Source organism: Pelophylax lessonae (genome assembly GCF_965119305.1).
Source record: "Pelophylax lessonae genome assembly, chromosome: 1".
In the NCBI taxonomy this organism is placed as follows: Eukaryota; Metazoa; Chordata; class Amphibia; order Anura; family Ranidae; genus Pelophylax; species Pelophylax lessonae.
The window spans coordinates 622,617,217-622,637,141 of NC_138768.1; the positions used below are offsets into that span (position 1 = coordinate 622,617,217).

Genomic DNA, 19,925 nt, shown 5'->3' on the forward strand with positions numbered 1-19,925 from the left:
CTGTGACTGTGACTAAGGAGAATGTCAAGTAAATGAAGTTTTTGACCTTCCTCTAGACACAGTGAACTCATTTGCCTGTGGTCGTCTTCTAGACACAGGAAAAAAAAGGGCAATTTTTTAATAAAAACAATTCAATTTGGAGGAGAGATATATGAAAGGTTCTGCTGCTATCATGAAAAATAGAAGACATATTTATACTTTGCTGTTCTTTTAATGAGATCTGCACCAACTTTCATAAGCAACAGAAATACCCTGTATTAAATACAGTTTTGCTTTTCTTCCTGTTCCTATTTAGTCATATTCTTGTTCTTGAAGAACATTTGTCAGTTAATCAAATGTATAAAAGTTGTAAAGATAACAGATCTTGAATAAAGGAACTTCACAAATACTACCCCTTAAGCCAGACATAGAATTTGAATCTCAGCAGGGACTGGCCGAGATTTGAACCATCTATGGGCAGTCTGATTGTACCCAAGTTGATCGATGGATCGACTTGGATAGAATTAGCATGTCAGATTTCTACATGCGATTATTGCCAGTGGCTATACTCGCTAGCAAAAATGATCTTGTTCTCCCCGCAGGGATGGTTCCCACCAGGAGAACGCAATAGCTCCCCGGAAGGGGTTTCCCTTTTTTTTTTTTTTTTAAAAAACAGAGATTTTATTGTGAAAAAAAAAAAAGGATAAACCAACATGGTACAGATAGAAATCCAAGTTTGAACAAGAACTTTCGTTAAAGTGCAATCACAAATATATAGGAGAACAGTAGCGCTAGAACAATCTAAAAAAGTTCCTGGAAGAGTTCCTACAATCACCCGTGGATGATCACCAAGTTGACAGTGTGGTTGATAAACAGTCCTCACAGTCTTTTAGTCAAATGATCCCATAGGTGAAATATGAACATCAGTCCACTTTCAGATCTTCAATCACCATAAAAATTCATGTATTGTTGACGACAGTGTTTGGATATATGACAAAACTCCGTGCAATCTGATAGGATCACCACAAGTCCACCACCAAGTGCAGGGGAAGTAAGAAATGGCCACTCACCGGATGCATTTGCTCACTTACTCTCATAAATGAGCATACTGCGCATGTAAGTAACAGATCCCAATGTTACCATAGGACAGGTCACAACACAGGCAAGGATGGTTTCCACTCCAGTGCAGTAGCCCTCTTTTCACACTCTCTCCCAACCGTATGGAAAATAAAAGAGATAACTTCCCTAGTGCAGTATGTCTGATAAATTTTATTCACACCAAATACTCATACATTGCACTCACTTGTATAGTAGTAAAAACACGCTCATCTCAAAATGCAAGGCAGTAGCGGAACCTCCACTCTTACTCAGATCTGGCTCCACGCCAGGTCGGGTAGTCCCGGAAGTTCTTTCGCTGCCAAAATCCACGATAGGGTGCGTCGTCTGGCCACGCCCGACGCGTTTCGTCACTTCCGGACTTCAACTGGGGGCGCGGCCAGACCAACGAACCCATCCTCTTTATGCTCAGCACCATCGACATTGTAGCCAATAGCGCAGCGAACAGGTCAACCGGAAGGACCTCATGACACCTTCCGCCGGAAGGTAAACACTGTATGGAGAGTCCGCCCGGATATTCCTCACCCACCACCTCTGCAGACACAAAGTCCCATGAGAACCCCGCCCATTGAACTTAGACCATCCCATTACGGCATGAAATCTGAACGGGTGACCTGTTATCTGCACTTGAGAAGACGGGATTCCTTCTCTGTCCCCGCCATTGATAAGACATTTAAGATCAAATCCCTTATTACCTGTGATACCACCCACGTTGTGTATGGGCTGATGTGCCCTTGTAAGTTGGTATATATAGGGAGAACCAAACGAACCTTGAAGATTCGTGTGGGAGAGCACATCACTAATATTATCAATGGGAAAAGGGAACACAATGTGTCAGCTCACTCCTTCTTGGCGAGGGGCTAATTGGGTCAGGGAACTGTCAAAATGCGAGACGAAATGGATTTTCCTGACCCAATCCCTTGCACCTATGGGTTTAAACATTGAATTAGACATCAACTGTTTCATCAGTGATACCTAGTTTAATTATTGATTTTGCGTTTATTTTGATTTGTCTATACATATTTACCCCTGCATTTTCTGGCTTCAGTTATATACAGTGAAGAGCTGCTATATACATTATTCCTTTTCAAGATATAGCACATGTTTTACCCTTTTGTTTTAAAACTTGTGATTTTATAATTGAAATATGCATTCCTTTGTATATTTTAATATGCTTTTTTATAATTTTAATGTGACTCATTTTAATGAGATTCATGTTAGTATATACAGTGTGCCGGTGTGCACATGGTCATGTATTTTACATTGTTTTGTTATTTTTAGCAATTTGCCCTGTGGATGTATGGCACATTGCCGATCGAGTTGCTGATGGGTGGTTCAGCCACTAACAGTAGGTCCCGATCGATCGTGTGCAATAGGCCACCTGAGACCTCAGCATTGTTAATTGCAGATGTATGGTACACTGCCGATCGGGCGACTGACTGGTGGTTTAATTACTCCCAGAAGGATTAGCTTGAGTGCAGATAACAGGTCACCCGTTCAGATTTCATGCCGTAATGGGATGGTCTAAGTTCAATGGGCGGGGTTCTCATGGGACTTTGTGTCTGCAGAGGTGGTGGGTGAGGAATATCCGGGCGGACTCTCCATACAGTGTTTACCTTCCGGCGGAAGGTGTCATGAGGTCCTTCCGGTTGACCTGTTCGCTGCGCTATTGGCTACAATGTCGATGGTGCTGAGCATAAAGAGGATGGGTTCGTTGGTCTGGCCGCGCCCCCAGTTGAAGTCCGGAAGTGACGAAACGCGTCGGGGCGTGGCCAGACGACGCACCCTATCGTGGATTTTGGCAGCGAAAGAACTTCCGGGACTACCCGACCTGGCGTGGAGCCAGATCTGAGTAAGAGTGGAGGTTCCGCTACTGCCTTGCATTTTGAGATGAGCGTGTTTTTACTACTATACAAGTGAGTGCAATGTATGAGTATTTGGTGTGAATAAAATTTATCAGACATACTGCACTAGGGAAGTTATCTCTTTTATTTTCCATACGGTTGGGAGAGAGTGTGAAAAGAGGGCTACTGCACTGGAGTGGAAACCATCCTTGCCTGTGTTGTGACCTGTCCTATGGTAACATTGGGATCTGTTACTTACATGCGCAGTATGCTCATTTATGAGAGTAAGTGAGCAAATGCATCCGGTGAGTGGCCATTTCTTACTTCCCCTGCACTTGGTGGTGGACTTGTGGTGATCCTATCAGATTGCACGGAGTTTTGGCATATATCCAAACACTGTCGTCAACAATACATGAATTTTTATGGTGATTGAAGATCTGAAAGTGGACTGATGTTCATATTTCACCTATGGGATCATTTGACTAAAAGACTGTGAGGACTGTTTATCAACCGCACTGTCAACTTAGTGATCATCCACGGGTGATTGTAGGAACTCTTCCAGGAACTTTTTTAGATTGTTCTAGCGCTACTAATATTCCTTTTTATTGTTATCAAGTATTTTATATTTGTTTAAGTGGCAGCTTTAGTTTTAAGAGTTTTTTACCAGCAGTCTGCTGGTGCTACCTAGAGCGCGGAGTTAATCACACAGTTTGGGCGGGAGACTGAGGATTAATATCTACATATAGGAGAACAGGTTTACATAAATGCAGAGGGATAGAGCAGTACGGGCAATGCAGTAAAGCAAAGCACAGTATATATACAGGCAGAGCAGTGCAGAGAATGAGAGGAATATTAGGTACATGTGGCCGAATTCTGGAGCCATCTGTCCCAAATCTTGTTGTATTTAGTGGGACATCCCCGGTTCTTATACATGATTCTATGGTACGGTAAGACTTTTTACGGTAATGGTATGGTAAGAGTTTACTTCCCTCAGACAGTGTTGGAAATCTGGAGGGCTCTCCCTCATCCACTGTCTAGCCACCAGCATCCTAGCTATAAAGAGCGTGTGTTGTAGAAAGGTTTTCGTGAATTTATTCATGTCCTCATCTGGATAAATACCCAGTAAGCACTGTTTGGGGTCTAGTTGGAGGGGGATCCCATAGTATCGTGTAGGAAGGCCACTATCTGTTTCCAGTAGGCCTGTATGTGGGGACAATGCCAGAGTAGATGGAAAAATGTACCAGGGGATACGTGACACAGAGGGTATTCTCGGGAGAGTCCAGGCCTGTACCTGGCCAGCCTAACAGGGGTGAGGTAAGTATGGTGGACTATAAACAATTGGGTTAGCCTGTCAGACAACTTGGGTGACACTTTCTGGCAGGTCTCAAGGGCCTCACACCAATCCTCATCCTCTATTTCGCCCACCTCCGGTTCCCATCCAGGGGTTTCCCTTTAACACTAACTGTGTTGGTGAGGTGAAAATTGCATCATCTATGGCTTGCCTTGGTCTCGGCAGCACTAATCACTATAAGATCGTGTATAAGGACTATATGGCCTGCTTAGAGCTGCCACTGCCTTTCTTCCATGCTGTCCATGTTTCTTCAGTTAGCCAAGAGCATGAAAACAAATGGCTTTAGAGATTAATGGTGGTCTGCCAACCCATGCACCAATGTACAAACCAGGCCGTCTAAAATGCTTGTTGTCCTCAGGCAGATAAGGGTGTACCAACAGACTTCAACTAAGATATAGGAACAATTAAAGGCCTTTACTGAATGATATTTAACCCAGAAAACTGGAAGTATCTTGTCATGGAAAAGACATACTGTAAAGGACAGCTCTGGTTTGAAGGTGAAGTAGAGCTGCCTTTTTATTTTTATACCTTCTGGGCTTCACTAATAAAAAAAAAAATAATAAGATATACTTTAGAGTGCACTGCCAGGAAATTCAAAAGGAATGGGCTAAAAGTATTTAGTTATGCTCCAAGAACTTGAGATCCCCTGTTCTTTGTTTTGGTCAGGCTTAGATAGTTACATACTTGGTGAGGTTGAAAAAAGACACCAGTCCATCCAGTTCAACCTATGATATGTGTTTAAAATGTATGTGTTTTAAATTAGATCTCAGTGCAAGTCTTATATAAAAAAGAAGTAAGAAAGAAGGCTATTAATAGAAGTACTGTATATGAGGGAGATGAAACCAGATAGCCTAGGTATGAAGCCAGCCTAATGGCCAGAGCACACTTTAAAAAAAATTTGAAGAAAATTTCAGTAGTAGGGACAATTGGTCAATTGTCTGTTCATTAGTATAGTGCTTTCGCCAGACGATTCAAACTGTTCAACTTCCGACAAATAAAAAATATGAGGGTGCAACCTAGAAAAAAATTATTTTAAGGTAAAACAATGTCCGATTCTCGTTCAATGTGTACAGTAATTGTACAAAAATAATCAAACGAGTTTGGTGGACTTGGCTGCAAAGGGTAACATACACTATATAATTTCTTCTGCTACTACACTAGTAGTTTGGCAGCTTTTGCTTTGTCGTTCGAGAATTTTCTTACAAGTTAATATAATTTTTGGTTCCATCATGATACGCACTTTTGTGGAAAATAGGCCAATTTGATTTTCCCATATTGTGTACTAGGCTTCATATTTCTGTGTAGTTTACTTCTTATAAGTAATGTTAAATGTAGGGGTATATTTCCATGTGACAAATCTGCATTTATATAGCCTTTTTCAGGCTTACCTATAGGTACAAACATTACAGGGGTGTTTACAACCACTTTAGGCTAGCCATACACTATTCCAATTTCATTTGAAATGTTTTCTTTTAGGAACATTTTTTAAATTTTCTAATTGCTAGTGGGGTCAAACTGACATTCATTTCTGGTCACCGTGACATAAAAATTTGATTTAACGGGATAAAAAAAATGTTTTCGAACTACCGAATTTCGAACAATGTACTGTATATGGTTTTCATTTAGGAAAATCTATTCATTCCAAAACCAAGACTTAAAAACAAACACAACTTAATTACTTTCAAATGATATTTGTCAAGTCATCAAATGTACTGAAACTTTTTTTATATACGTTCCTGCAAATTTTGTTTCAAAATCTGCTATTGTACGACCAGCTGAAAATGAAGTTCTAGGCTAAAATGCAACTATGTCTTGAAGAACAGACCACCCTATCCCTCCTTTTTGGATATTGTTTTTTTATTATTATTATTATTATTATTATTATTTTAGTTGTTTTAGTACATTTTATGATGTTTTTCAGCTTGACTTCCATCCTACCTTGACACGGTAAAGTACGTAATTTCTGCATTTGCATCAGCCACCCCCCGCTGCCTTCTGGGACCTGTGTGTGTCTCAGAAGACGACGGGACCGTTCAGAAAGCGCAGTGCAGCGCAACTCGCATATGAGCAGTAGGAAACTGGCTGTGAAGCCTGAAGTTTTCCTTAGTTGCAATGCCGGCGCCTGCACCCGATCCGATGGATGAATCGGCTGACATAGCGAGATCTCCGGACAGGTAAGTGTCCTTATATTAAAAGTCAGCAGCTACATTATTTATTAGCTGACTTTTAATTTTTTTTTTTTTTTAGAGGCTGGAATTCCGCTTTAAATCAATTTTTGCACGCTCAACCCAGATATATTACAAAGGTAAGAAGATAATTATTACTGTTCAGAGGTTAATACAAAGATTGTTCTGTCACCTGACTTGCACATTTCATAATAAAACCCAGCAGACCAAGAATGTGATATTAAACTTCAAACTGTAATGGGCAGCACAATAAAGTTTTTTTTTTTTTCAAATAGAAACATGTCTTATTCTATCATATATCCCAAATACAGGAGGAGGATTTCATATTTTAGCACAGTGGGTGGGTCCGCTCAAATCACTGTTTATGCCCCACTTGCCAAGTGCACCTTTAAAAACACTGGGTGTATAGCCTTATAATTTTAGAGCATTTATTCTATTACAGATTTATCTGTAAAGGGAAAAGACCAAAATGTCCAACCTGATAAATTTTCATTTTTTCTACATTTTCTGAGATTTGTTTACCTTTCATTTGTTATCATCATACATACAATACAATTTTGTAATAGTAAGTATCACATTGTATTACATCTCTAAAAATACAGCCACCATTAGTTCTAGCAAAAAAAAAAAAAAGAAATTAATTATTTTTGTTGATACCATTTCCATACCTTTTGGTCCAGCTGACATCATTTTCTTACTTAAATAGTCACAGATCACACCGGCATCTTCACTATGGCGACAATTGTGCTTTCCGATATCTTGTTTAATACAGTCTGCCAATGATCTCTCCACCCCTGTACATTTAACATTATCCACATGAATAGGACCTTTTCCTTCTCCAAAATATGCCATAGTTCTGGCCTTTGCTGGACCCCTGGAATGATTGTTTAAGTCACAGACTTAGTTAAAGGCAACATTACTAAGATGCAATAATCACACATGAAAATGTGGGTACCACAACTCCCAACACCAAGAGAAAGATGTATTATACAAATAATAAAGAGAGGAAACTTATTCAGACTAATTTCCTAAAAGATTACAGAACATTCACTTTCCAAGCTGAATGTTAACTTGCAAATGTTCACTAAGCTTAGTATATAGAATGAACCTAAGTGGAAAGCCTTTACTCCTTTTGTAAATCACCTTCATTATATTTACACCTATTTACTTTGAATATTCTGAATCCTCTAGAGATGGTCATAAAGGGATCAAAATTTGGCCGATTCAGCAGGGCCTGGCCGAATTTTAATCCATCTACGGGCTTCCTGGTTGTACAAGTTGACCAGTCTGTTGGGTTCTTCCCCGTCGACCAATGCTGCTGACATTGAAGGCTCCACACCATCAGAACACAATAGCACAGCGAGAGGATTTCCCCATCCACATCAAATGTATAGATGGGGGGGGATCAGAATTTTTTTTCTTTCACTCAACTCGCAGGTTAAATGAAAAAAAATATATATATGATTGTATGGGCTGCCTATGACTCCAATGCCCAATACAAACTCAACTCAAGCTGAAACCTTTTTTTTTTTTTGTTTTAAATTGTGGGGAAGTTATTGAAATCCTATAAGGCTCTTATTGCAATCTGAATGCCCATTTTTATAGGATTTTCCTTTACTTTCTATCCTAAAACACAACAGTAAATGAAAGGAGATTTCTCTAAAGCTAGGGAAATCCTCTACTAGACTGTTGTCCCCAAAACATCCACATTAGAAGACTTTACCTCTATTGCCATTCAAGATTCAGTGGGGAAGATGTACTAAAACTGGAGTATTCAGAGTCTGGCGCAGCTGTGCATGGTAGCCAATCAGCTTCTAACTTCAACTTGTTCAATTGAACTTTGACAACAAAACCAACCGGGAAGCAGATCGGTTTCTGTGCAGAGCTGCATCAGATTTTGCACTCTCCAGATGTAATAAATACCGTAACCACCAGTTCCCAGGAAACCACAGATGGTAATTAAATAAAGGCTCTAACCATTCCCTACTTTACCAATAAAATAAAAAATGACTTTAGACACTTTAAATTACTTTGAAAGGGTTGTCTATAAATTTTTTTCTAGTGAATAGTTATGTTATACTAGCCGGTCGGCCACCAATGAACGGGAATTCAGCCATTTCAGCAGAGCTTGGCCAATTTCAATCTTTGTTTAGGCAAGGAAGTTCTACCGATCAACTGTTGTAAAACCACCCTGTCAGATTTTCCCCACTCAGTTAGTACTGCAGGTTATAGCCCGCAGCACTGATCAGTGTATTCTGATGTCAGACTACAATAGCTCAGCGGGGAGGATTCCGCCATCCACCTCGAATGTATAAATGGGGGAATCGGGTCACTTTTTTTCACTGAACCTGCTGGTTGAATGAAAGAAACTGACTCATCTATGGGTTGCCTTAACCAAAACTGGAGTTTGAAATTTATTAGAAACAAAAGGAAATACATTTGATAAGCAGTTAACATGTTTGAGAGCTGTTAGCCAATAACTAAGAAAGTGATTGAGCCTTGTTGCTGCACCTTACAAGTTAATGTCTTGATACCATAAATTAACCACTTGCCAATCGCCCCATGCAGATTTACTTGGCAGGGAAGCTCGGCTGCGCATAATCACGTAGATCTACGTGATTATGTGTACATTATCTCGGCGGCCCTCGCGCGCTGCCGGTGCCGCTCTCCCGCTGCGATTAGACACAGCGGGAGCCAGACCGTGGGAGGATTGCTGCCAGCCTCCCGCGATCTTCAGGGAAATGGACAGGAGAGCCGCCTGCCTATGTAAACAAGGCAGGCGGCTCTCCTGTCAGACAGGCACAATGAGATTGTGGGTCTCAGCTAAACTGAAACACCGATCTCTGTGTGCCTGTCACAGAGCTCCCACCCCCTACAGTTAGTAAGCACAATTTAGGAGCACACTTAACCCCTTGATCACCCTCCAGTATTAAACCCTTCCCTGCCAGTGTCCTTTATACAGTAAAAGTGCATATTATTTAGCACTGATCACTGTATTGGTGTCACCGGTCCCCAAAAAGTGTCACTTAGTGTCAGATTTGTCTGCCACAATGTCGCAGTCCCATTAAAAATTGCTGATCGCCGCCATTACTAAAAAAAAAAAAATAAAATGTCAAAAAATCTATCCCATAGTTTGTAAACTCTATAACTTTTGTGCAAACCAATTAATATACGCTTTTTGGGATTTTTTTTTACCAAAAATATGTAGCAGAATACAAATTGGCCTAAACTGATAATAAAATTCGATTTTTTTACATTTTTTTATTGGGAATGTTTTATAGCAGAAAGTAAAAAATATTGTTTTTGTTTTTTTTTTCAAAATTGTCGCTCTTTTTTTGTTTATAGCGCAAAATCTAAAAACCGCAGAAGTGATTAAATACCACCAAAAGAAATCTCTATTTATGGGGAAAAAGGATATCAATTGTATTTAGGTACAGCGTCGCACGACTGCGCAGTTGTTAGTTAAATCAACGTAGTGCCAAATCGCAAAAAAAATGGCCTGGTCATTAACCACTTGCCGACCGCTGCACGACTATTTATGGCGGCGGTCAGCCCCTCACAGGCAAAGTGACGTAGGTCTACATCGCTAGCCTGTGAGGCTCTAGGGAGCGAGTGCGCGCCGCCGGAGGCGCGCTCCCGCTCGGTCACGGACCCCCGCGTGTGTGCATCGGGTCCGCCGGGCACTCGCGATCGTCCGTTACACCGGAAGAAAGGCAGGCGCCTAATGTAAACAAAGCCGCCTGTCATTCTTCCCTGTGTAAGAATGGAGATCATACGGTTCTGCTATGTAGGACCGTTGATCTCTGTTCTTACACATCAGACCACATCCAATTACAGTAATAAACACGCCCCTAGGGAGACACTTAACCTTTTACAGTAACAGTGCATATGTATAGCACTGATTACTGTAGTAATGTCACTGGTACCCCCAAAAGTGTAAAAAATGTCAGTCAAGGGTCCGATCTGTCCGCCGCAATGTCGCAGTCCCGCAAAAAAAAACGCAGATCGCCGCTATTACTCGTTAAAAAAAAAAACTATAAAAATGACAAAAATCTTTCCCTTAGTTAGTAAACGCAATAACTTTTGTGCAAACCAATCAAAATAAGCTTTTTGCGATTTTTTTTACCAAACATATGTAGCATAAAACAAATTGGCCTAAAATGTTAAAAAATTATGATTTTTACATTTTTTTGGGGGGAATTTCATATAAAAAAATGTGAAAAATATTGTTATTTTTGCAAAATTGACGCTCTTATTTTGTTTATAGCGTATGATCAAAAAATCGCACAGGTGATCAAATAGCACCAAAACAAAGCTCTGTTTGTGGGAAAAAAAGGACGTCAAACTCGTTTAGGTACAGCGTCGCACGACCACGCAATTGTCCGTTAAAGTCACGCAGTGCCGAATTGCAAAATAGGCCCTGGTCAGGAAGGGGGTAAAATCTTCCGGGGCTTAAGTGGTTAAGGGAGTAAAACCTTCCGGGGCTGAAGTGGTTAAATCACGGCAAATAAAATGATGAATGCAGACAACACACCTCTCTGCTTTTTTCCCCTTTGAATTATTTATATATTCAAAAAGTTTCTCCTGGAAGAAACCCAAATTCTTTCCTCTAACAGTAATCTTCTGCAAGACAAGAAGTGTTCAAATGAAGATAGCTGCATCCTTGGGAAGCAAAATGCAATTCATTATAGCACTTTCCAGATAATTACCTTCACCAAAACCATTGGCAGAAAAGTACTAAACTCATCATGTTGTATTTAATAGCACACTGGAGTATTGTCCAAGAACAGTGTTGTAGTTTATTTGCTTCATTATGCCAACGCAAAACCTGGTAAATGAACTGTACCTGGGTTAAAGCTGAATTCCAGGAAGATGTAAAAGACACAAATAATGCAGTTTTGTATGCACACTTTATTATTAAATGTATTTTATATGCAAGCAGTGCAGGTACCTGCTTTTCAATTGGAATCAGCCTTTGCAATCCCCTGTACAGCAGAGTTTAGACTGTGAGATGGAGAAGCAACACAGTGCTCACGTGCTTGCTAATGAAATGCTGATCGGAGTAAAGAGCTCAATGATGGACAAGACCTGCAATTGTTGGCAAAATGAAGTCAAGAATAGTGTTGAGCGAACACGGACTGTATTATTCGTGTTCGTACCGAATAATTGGATTTTTTTTACCCGAACACGGACACTTTACTGTATGTTCGGGTAAAAATCCGTGTTCGGTCGTTTTATTTCCGGGTTTTGCATGCTTTGGCGCTCTTTTCATGGCGGGCTTTCAACAGCCAATCAACAATCGTTTAACTGGTGTGCCTTAAGCCATCCCAGCCATGCCTGCAAATGTCTTAGTAGCTGTGATTGGCCGTCTGAAGCATGTGACCAAGTCTTTATAAGTTCGAGGCAGCCGCCGCAGCAGCGTCATTCTGCTGCTTAGCTAAGGGACAGAGCACACATCAATGTGCTGGCTGCTGATTAGGGAAAGATAGGCAGGAAAAAACCATTTGTGTCCGGATAGAATTGAGGGACAGGTCGGAGTGTTTAGGCAGGGCGAGTTGTAGGCATTTTAGGGATAGAGTCTGCTGAATTATAGGGTCAGTGTCTTCTACAAACTACAATCGATATTGCTGTGTGGGGGGTGGGGTGAATCTGCACTCAATCCTGATCTACGATCTCTTCTCAATCCTGTTAGGGACAGAGTCTGCTGAATTTTAGGGAAACTGTGTTCTACAAACTACAATCGATATTGCTGTGTGGTGTGGGATTGGAGATAGGCAGGTGTCAGTGATCCACATCCATTTTTCTGTGTGTGAGCTGCAGTGAACACAATCTTTTTGGGCTGCAGTGAACACAATCTTTTTGGGCTGCAGTGAACACAATCTTTTTGGGCTGCAGTGAACACAATCTTTTTGGGGTGCAGTGAACAAAATCTTTTTGGGGTGCAGTGAACACAATCCTTTTTGGTGTGCAGTGAACACAATCTTTGTGGGGTGCAGTGAACAAAATCCTTTGTGGGGTGCAGTGAACACAATCTTTTTGGGGTGCAGTGAACAAAATCCTTTTTGGGGTGCAGTGAACAACATCCTTTTTGGGGTGCAGTGAACACAATCTTTTTGGGGTGCAGTGAACAAAATCCTTTGTGGGGTGCAGTGAACACAATCTTTTTGGGGTGCAGTGAACACAATCTTTTTGGGGTGGAGTGAACAACATCCTTTTTGGGGTGCAGTGAACAAAATCCTTTTTGGGGTGCAGTGAACAAAATCATTTTTGGGGTGCAGTGAACACAATCTTTGTGGGGTGCAGTGAACACAATCTTTTTGGGGTGGAGTGAACAACATCCTTTTTGGGGTGCAGTGAACAACATCCTTTTTGGGGTGCAGTGAACACAATCTTTTTGGGGTGCAGTGAACACAATCTTTGTGGGGTACAGTGAACAGAATCTTTGTGGGGTGCAGTGAACACAATCTTTGGGGGGTACAGTGAACACAATCTTTTTGGGGTGCAGTGAACACAATCTTTGTGGGGTGCAGTGAACACAATCTTTTTGGGGTGGAGTGAACAAAATCATTTTTGGGGTGCAGTGAACAACATCCTTTTTGGGGTGCAGTGATCAAAATCCTTTTTGGGGTGCAGTGAACACAATCTTTTTGGGGTGCAGTGAACAAAATCCTTTGTGGGGTGCAGTGAACAGAATCTTTGTGGGGTGCAGTGAACACAATCTTTGGGGGGGTACAGTGAACACAATCTTTTTGGGGTGCAGTGAACACAATCTTTGTGGGGTACAGTGAACAGAATCTTTGTGGGGTGCAGTGAACACAATCTTTGGGGGGTACAGTGAACACAATCTTTTTGGGGTGCAGTGAACACAATCTTTGGGGGGTACAGTGAACACAATCTTTTTGGGGTGCAGTGAACACAATCTTTGTGGGGTGCAGTGAACACAATCTTTGGGGGGTACAGTGAACACAATCTTTTTGGGGTGCAGTGAACAACATCCTTTTAGGGTGCAGTGAACACAATCTTTGTGGGGTGCAGTGAACAACATCCTTTTAGGGTGCAGTGAACACAATCTTTGTGGGGTACAGTGAACAGAATCTTTGTGGGGTGCAGTGAACACAATCTTTGGGGGGTACAGTGAACAGAATCTTTGTGGGGTGCAGTGAACACAATCTTTGGGGGGTACAGTGAACACAATCTTTGTGAGGTGCAGTGAACACAATCTTTGTGGGGTGCAGTGAACACAATCATTGTGGGGTGCAGTGAACTCAATCTTTGTGGGGTACAGTGAACACAATCTCATACTTCTGAAGATTTGAGGGTGCTGCCTGTTCCATACTCCCCCTACTCCTCATCTAGCCTTTTAGGGGTACAAACAATAGTAATTGGGGCCTAGTGTGGTTGTGTACGTGTGATATACATACACTTTTTTTGGATCATATTTTCTATTCCACTATTTAATCAAAAACCTTTGGGGATCAGTTAAATTGGGGGATAGTCTGTGTTGGTACGTGTGAGAGAGATCCACCTTTCCAAGTTGTTGGGGTTCATCTCATACTTCTGAAGGTTTGAGGGTGCTGCCTGTTCCATACTCCCCCTACTCCTAGCCTTTTAGGGGTACAAACAATAGTAATTGGGGCCTAGTGTGGTTGTGTACGTGTGATATACATACACTTTTTTTGGATCATATTTTCTATTCCGCTATTTAATCAAAAACCTTTGGGATCAGTTAAATTGGGGGATAGTCTGTGTTGGTACGTGTGAGAGAGATCCACCTTTCCAAGTTGTTGGGGTTCATCTCATACTTCTGAAGGTTTGAGGGTGCTGCCTGTTCCATACTCCCCCTACTCCTAGCCTTTTAGGGGTACAAACAATAGTAATTGGGGCCTAGTGTGGTTGTGTACGTGTGATATACATACACTTTTTTTGGATCATATTTTCTATTCCGCTATTTAATCAAAAACCTTTGGGGATCAGTTAAATTGGGGGATAGTCTGTGTTGGTACGTGTGAGAGAGATCCACCTTTCCAAGTTGTTGGGGTTCATCTCATACTTCTGAAGGTTTGAGGGTGCTGCCTGTTCCATACTCCCCCTACTCCTCATCTAGCCTTTTAGGGGTACAAACAATAGTAATTGGGGCCCAGTGTGGTTGTGTACGTGTGATATACATACACTTTTTTTGGATCATATTTTCTATTCCGCTATTTAATCAAAAACCTTTGGGGATCAGTTAAATTGGGGGATAGTCTGTGTTGGTACGTGTGAGAGAGATCCACCTTTCCAAGTTGTTGGGGTTCATCTCATACTTCTGAAGGTTTGAGGGTGCTGCCTGTTCCATACCCCCCCTACTCCTCATCTAGCCTTTTAGGGGTACAAACAATAGTAATTGGGGCCTAGTGTGGTTGTGTACGTGTGATATACATACACTTTTTTTGGATCATATTTTCTATTCCGCTATTTAATCAAAAACCTTTGGGGATCAGTTAAATTGGGGGATAGTCTGTGTTGGTACGTGTGAGAGAGATCCACCTTTCCAAGTTGTTGGGGTTCATCTCATACTTCTGAAGGTTTGAGGGTGCTGCCTGTTCCATACCCCCCCTACTCCTCATCTAGCCTTTTAGGGGTACAAACAATAGTAATTGGGGCCTAGTGTGGTTGTGTACGTGTGATATACATACACTTTTTTTGGATCATATTTTCTATTCCGCTATTTAATCAAAAACCTTTGGGGATCAGTTAAATTGGGGGATAGTCTGTGTTGGTACGTGTGAGAGAGATCCACCTTTCCAAGTTGTTGGGGTTCATCTCATACTTCTGAAGGTTTGAGGGTGCTGCCTGTTCCATACTCCCCCTACTCCTAGCCTTTTAGGGGTACAAACAATAGTAATTGGGGCCTAGTGTGGTTGTGTACGTGTGATATACATACACTTTTTTTGGATCATATTTTCTATTCCGCTATTTAATCAAAAACCTTTGGGGATCAGTTAAATTGGGGGATAGTCTGTGTTGGTACGTGTGAGAGAGATCCACCTTTCCAAGTTGTTGGGGTTCATCTCATACTTCTGAAGGTTTGAGGGTGCTGCCTGTTCCATACTCCCCCTACTCCTCATCTAGCCTTTTAGGGGTACAAACAATAGTAATTGGGGCCCAGTGTGGTTGTGTACGTGTGATATACATACACTTTTTTTGGATCATATTTTCTATTCCGCTATTTAATCAAAAACCTTTGGGGATCAGTTAAATTGGGGGATAGTCTGTGTTGGTACGTGTGAGAGAGATCCACCTTTCCAAGTTGTTGGGGTTCATCTCATACTTCTGAAGGTTTGAGGGTGCTGCCTGTTCCATACTCCCCCTACTCCTAGCCTTTTAGGGGTACAAACAATAGTAATTGGGGCCTAGTGTGGTTGTGTACGTGTGATATACATACACTTTTTTTGGATCATATTTTCTATTCCGCTATTTAATCAAAAACCTTTGGGGATCAGTTAAATTGGGGGATAGTCTGTGTTGGTACGTGTGAGAGAGATCCACCTTTCCAAGTTGTTGGGGTTCATCTCATACTTCTGAAGGTTTGAGGGTGCTGCCTGTTCCATACTCCCCCTACTCCTAGCCTTTTAGGGGTACAAACAATAGTAATTGGGGCCTAGTGTGGTTGTGTACGTGTGATATACATACACTTTTTTTGGATCGTATTTTCTATTCCGCTATTTAATCAAAAACCTTTGGGGATCAGTTAAATTGGGGGATAGTCTGTGTTGGTACGTGTGAGAGAGATCCACCTTTCCAAGTTGTTGGGGTTCATCTCATACTTCTGAAGGTTTGAGGGTGCTGCCTGTTCCATACCCCCCCTACTCCTCATCTAGCCTTTTAGGGGTACAAACAATAGTAATTGGGGCCTAGTGTGGTTGTGTACGTGTGATATACATACACTTTTTTTGGATCATATTTTCTATTCCGCTATTTAATCAAAAACCTTTGGGGATCAGTTAAATTGGGGGATAGTCTGTGTTGGTACGTGTGAGAGAGATCCACCTTTCCAAGTTGTTGGGGTTCATCTCATACTTCTGAAGGTTTGAGGGTGCTGCCTGTTCCATACTCCCCCTACTCCTAGCCTTTTAGGGGTACAAACAATAGTAATTGGGGCCTAGTGTGGTTGTGTACGTGTGATATACATACACTTTTTTTGGATCATATTTTCTATTCCGCTATTTAATCAAAAACCTTTGGGGATCAGTTAAATTGGGGGATAGTCTGTGTTGGTACGTGTGAGAGAGATCCACCTTTCCAAGTTGTTGGGGTTCATCTCATACTTCTGAAGGTCTGAGGGTGCTGCCTGTTCCATACTCCCCCTACTCCTAGCCTTTTAGGGGTACAAACAATAGTAATTGGGGCCTAGTGTGGTTGTGTACGTGTGATATACATACACTTTTTTTGGATCATATTTTCTATTCCGCTATTTAATCAAAAACCTTTGGGGATCAGTTAAATTGGGGGATAGTCTGTGTTGGTACGTGTGAGAGAGATCCACCTTTCCAAGTTGTTGGGGTTCATCTCATACTTCTGAAGGTTTGAGGGTGCTGCCTGTTCCATACTCCCCCTACTCCTAGCCTTTTAGGGGTACAAACAATAGTAATTGGGGCCTAGTGTGGTTGTGTACGTGTGATATACATACACTTTTTTTGGATCATATTTTCTATTCCGCTATTTAATCAAAAACCTTTGGGGATCAGTTAAATTGGGGGATAGTCTGTGTTGGTACGTGTGAGAGAGATCCACCTTTCCAAGTTGTTGGGGTTCATCTCATACTTCTGAAGGTTTGAGGGTGCTGCCTGTTCCATACTCCCCCTACTCCTCATCTAGCCTTTTAGGGGTACAAACAATAGTAATTGGGGCCCAGTGTGGTTGTGTACGTGTGATATACATACACTTTTTTTGGATCATATTTTCTATTCCGCTATTTAATCAAAAACCTTTGGGGATCAGTTAAATTGGGGGATAGTCTGTGTTGGTACGTGTGAGAGAGATCCACCTTTCCAAGTTGTTGGGGTTCATCTCATACTTCTGAAGGTTTGAGGGTGCTGCCTGTTCCATACCCCCCCTACTCCTCATCTAGCCTTTTAGAGGTACAAACAATAGTAATTGGGGCCTAGTGTGGTTGTGTACGTGTGATATACATACACTTTTTTTGGATCATATTTTCTATTCCGCTATTTAATCAAAAACCTTTGGGGATCAGTTAAATTGGGGGATAGTCTGTGTTGGTACGTGTGAGAGAGATCCACCTTTCCAAGTTGTTGGGGTTCATCTCATACTTCTGAAGGTTTGAGGGTGCTGCCTGTTCCATACCCCCCCTACTCCTCATCTAGCCTTTTAGGGGTACAAACAATAGTAATTGGGGCCTAGTGTGGTTGTGTACGTGTGATATACATACACTTTTTTTGGATCATATTTTCTATTCCGCTATTTAATCAAAAACCTTTGGGGATCAGTTAAATTGGGGGATAGTCTGTGTTGGTACGTGTGAGAGAGATCCACCTTTCCAAGTTGTTGGGGTTCATCTCATACTTCTGAAGGTTTGAGGGTGCTGCCTGTTCCATACCCCCCCTACTCCTCATCTAGCCTTTTAGGGGTACAAACAATAGTAATTGGGGCCTAGTGTGGTTGTGTACGTGTGATATACATACACTTTTTTTGGATCATATTTTCTATTCCGCTATTTAATCAAAAACCTTTGGGGATCAGTTAAATTGGGGGATAGTCTGTGTTGGTACGTGTGAGAGAGATCCACCTTTCCAAGTTGTTGGGGTTCATCTCATACTTCTGAAGGTTTGAGGGTGCTGCCTGTTCCATACTCCCCCTACTCCTAGCCTTTTAGGGGTACAAACAATAGTAATTGGGGCCTAGTGTGGTTGTGTACGTGTGATATACATACACTTTTTTTGGATCATATTTCCTATTCCGCTATTCAATAAAAACCTTTCTAGGGCAAGATCTTAAATTACAGAAATATGAGGAGACCGTCAAATAAGGGCCGTGGCCTGGGTCGTGGTGCTGCTGGTAGAGCTCCTGTTGCAAGGAGAGGACGTGGTCGATCTGTGCCAGCTACACGCACAAGTGAAACACCTTCCTCAAGTGTGAGTAGGCGACAGAACCTGCATCAGTATTTGGTAGGGCATCAAACGCCCCTAGAAGTGATGAGGCCAGAACAAGTTGAGGCGATAGTAGATTGGTTTGCTGCTGACAGTGCCTCCAGTTCCTTCACATTGTCTCCCACCCAGTCTACTGCAGAAAGGTCAGAGTTGGCACCTGCAGCCAATGTCCAACCGTCTTTCACCTCACCCCCTTGCAAATCAGGCCAGCAGTCTGAGCCCCAAGCCATACAGCAGTCTCTTATTCTTTTTGAGGACTCTGTCAGCAGGGTTTCCCAGGGCCATCCACCTAGCCCTGCCCCAGAAGTGGAAGAGATTGAGTGCAGCGATGCCCAACCACTTATTTCTCAAGATGAGTACATGCAAGGATCATCGCAGCACGTCTCCGATGATGACGAAACGCAGGTGCCAACTGCTGCGGCGTTCAGCATTGTGGAGACCGACAAGGAGGGCAGGGGTGAAGACTGGGTGGAAGATGATGTGGAGGACGATGAGGTCCTCGACCCCACATGGAATGAACGTCATGCAGGTGACCTGAGTAGTTTGGAGGAAGAGGCGGTGGTCGCACAGAGCCACCAGCACAGCAGAAGAGGGAGCAGGGTGCAGAAGCGGAGCGGCCGTGCCCTAGACACTACGCCCGCTACTGCCCAACGCAGCAAGGGAACGAGCGCACCAAAGTCAGCTCAAAGGAGTTCTCTAGCGTGGAAGTTCTTTAGAAAATGTGCTGATGACAGGACACGAGTGGTTTGCACCCTGTGCAATCAGAGCTTGAAGCGAGGCATAAACCTTCTCAACCTGAGCACAACCTGCATGATCAGGCATCTAAGTGCAAAGCACGAGCTGCAGTGGAGTACACACCTTCAAAACCAAGAAACGTCTCTGGCTCATCCTGCTTCCTCTTCTGCTGCAGTCTCGGCCGCTCCAGCCACATCTGTAGTGATACCGGCACCTGCCACCCCGCAAACAGACGATCTGTCAGCAACACCACCACCTGGGTCACCAACAACCATCTCCACAATGTCCCGTGGAAGCGTTCAGCTTTCCATCTCCCAAACACTTGAGAGGAAGAGGAAGTACCCCCCTACCCACCCGCGATCCCTGGCCCTGAATGCCAGCATTTCAAAATTATTGGCCTTTGAAATGCTGTCATTCCGTCTGGTGGAGACGCACAGTTTTAAAAACCTTATGTCGGTGGCTGTCCCACAGTACGTCGTGCCCAGCCGCCACTACTTTTCCAGGCAAGCCATCCCTTCCCTGCACAACCAAGTGGGGGAAAATATCAGGTGTGCACTGCGCAACGCCA

General features: G+C 42.4%; 1 protein-coding gene across 1 annotated transcript in view; it reads right to left on the reverse strand.

Moving 5' to 3' along the window:
* Positions 1 to 19,925, reverse strand: part of PRSS12 (serine protease 12) — a 266,504-nt gene that overhangs the window by 64,693 nt on the left and 181,886 nt on the right. Inside the window, exon 9 of the mRNA XM_082272842.1 lies at positions 7,145 to 7,350. Coding sequence (XP_082128968.1) covers positions 7,145 to 7,350 — 206 coding nt within the window. The remainder of the gene's footprint in view (positions 1 to 7,144; positions 7,351 to 19,925) is intronic.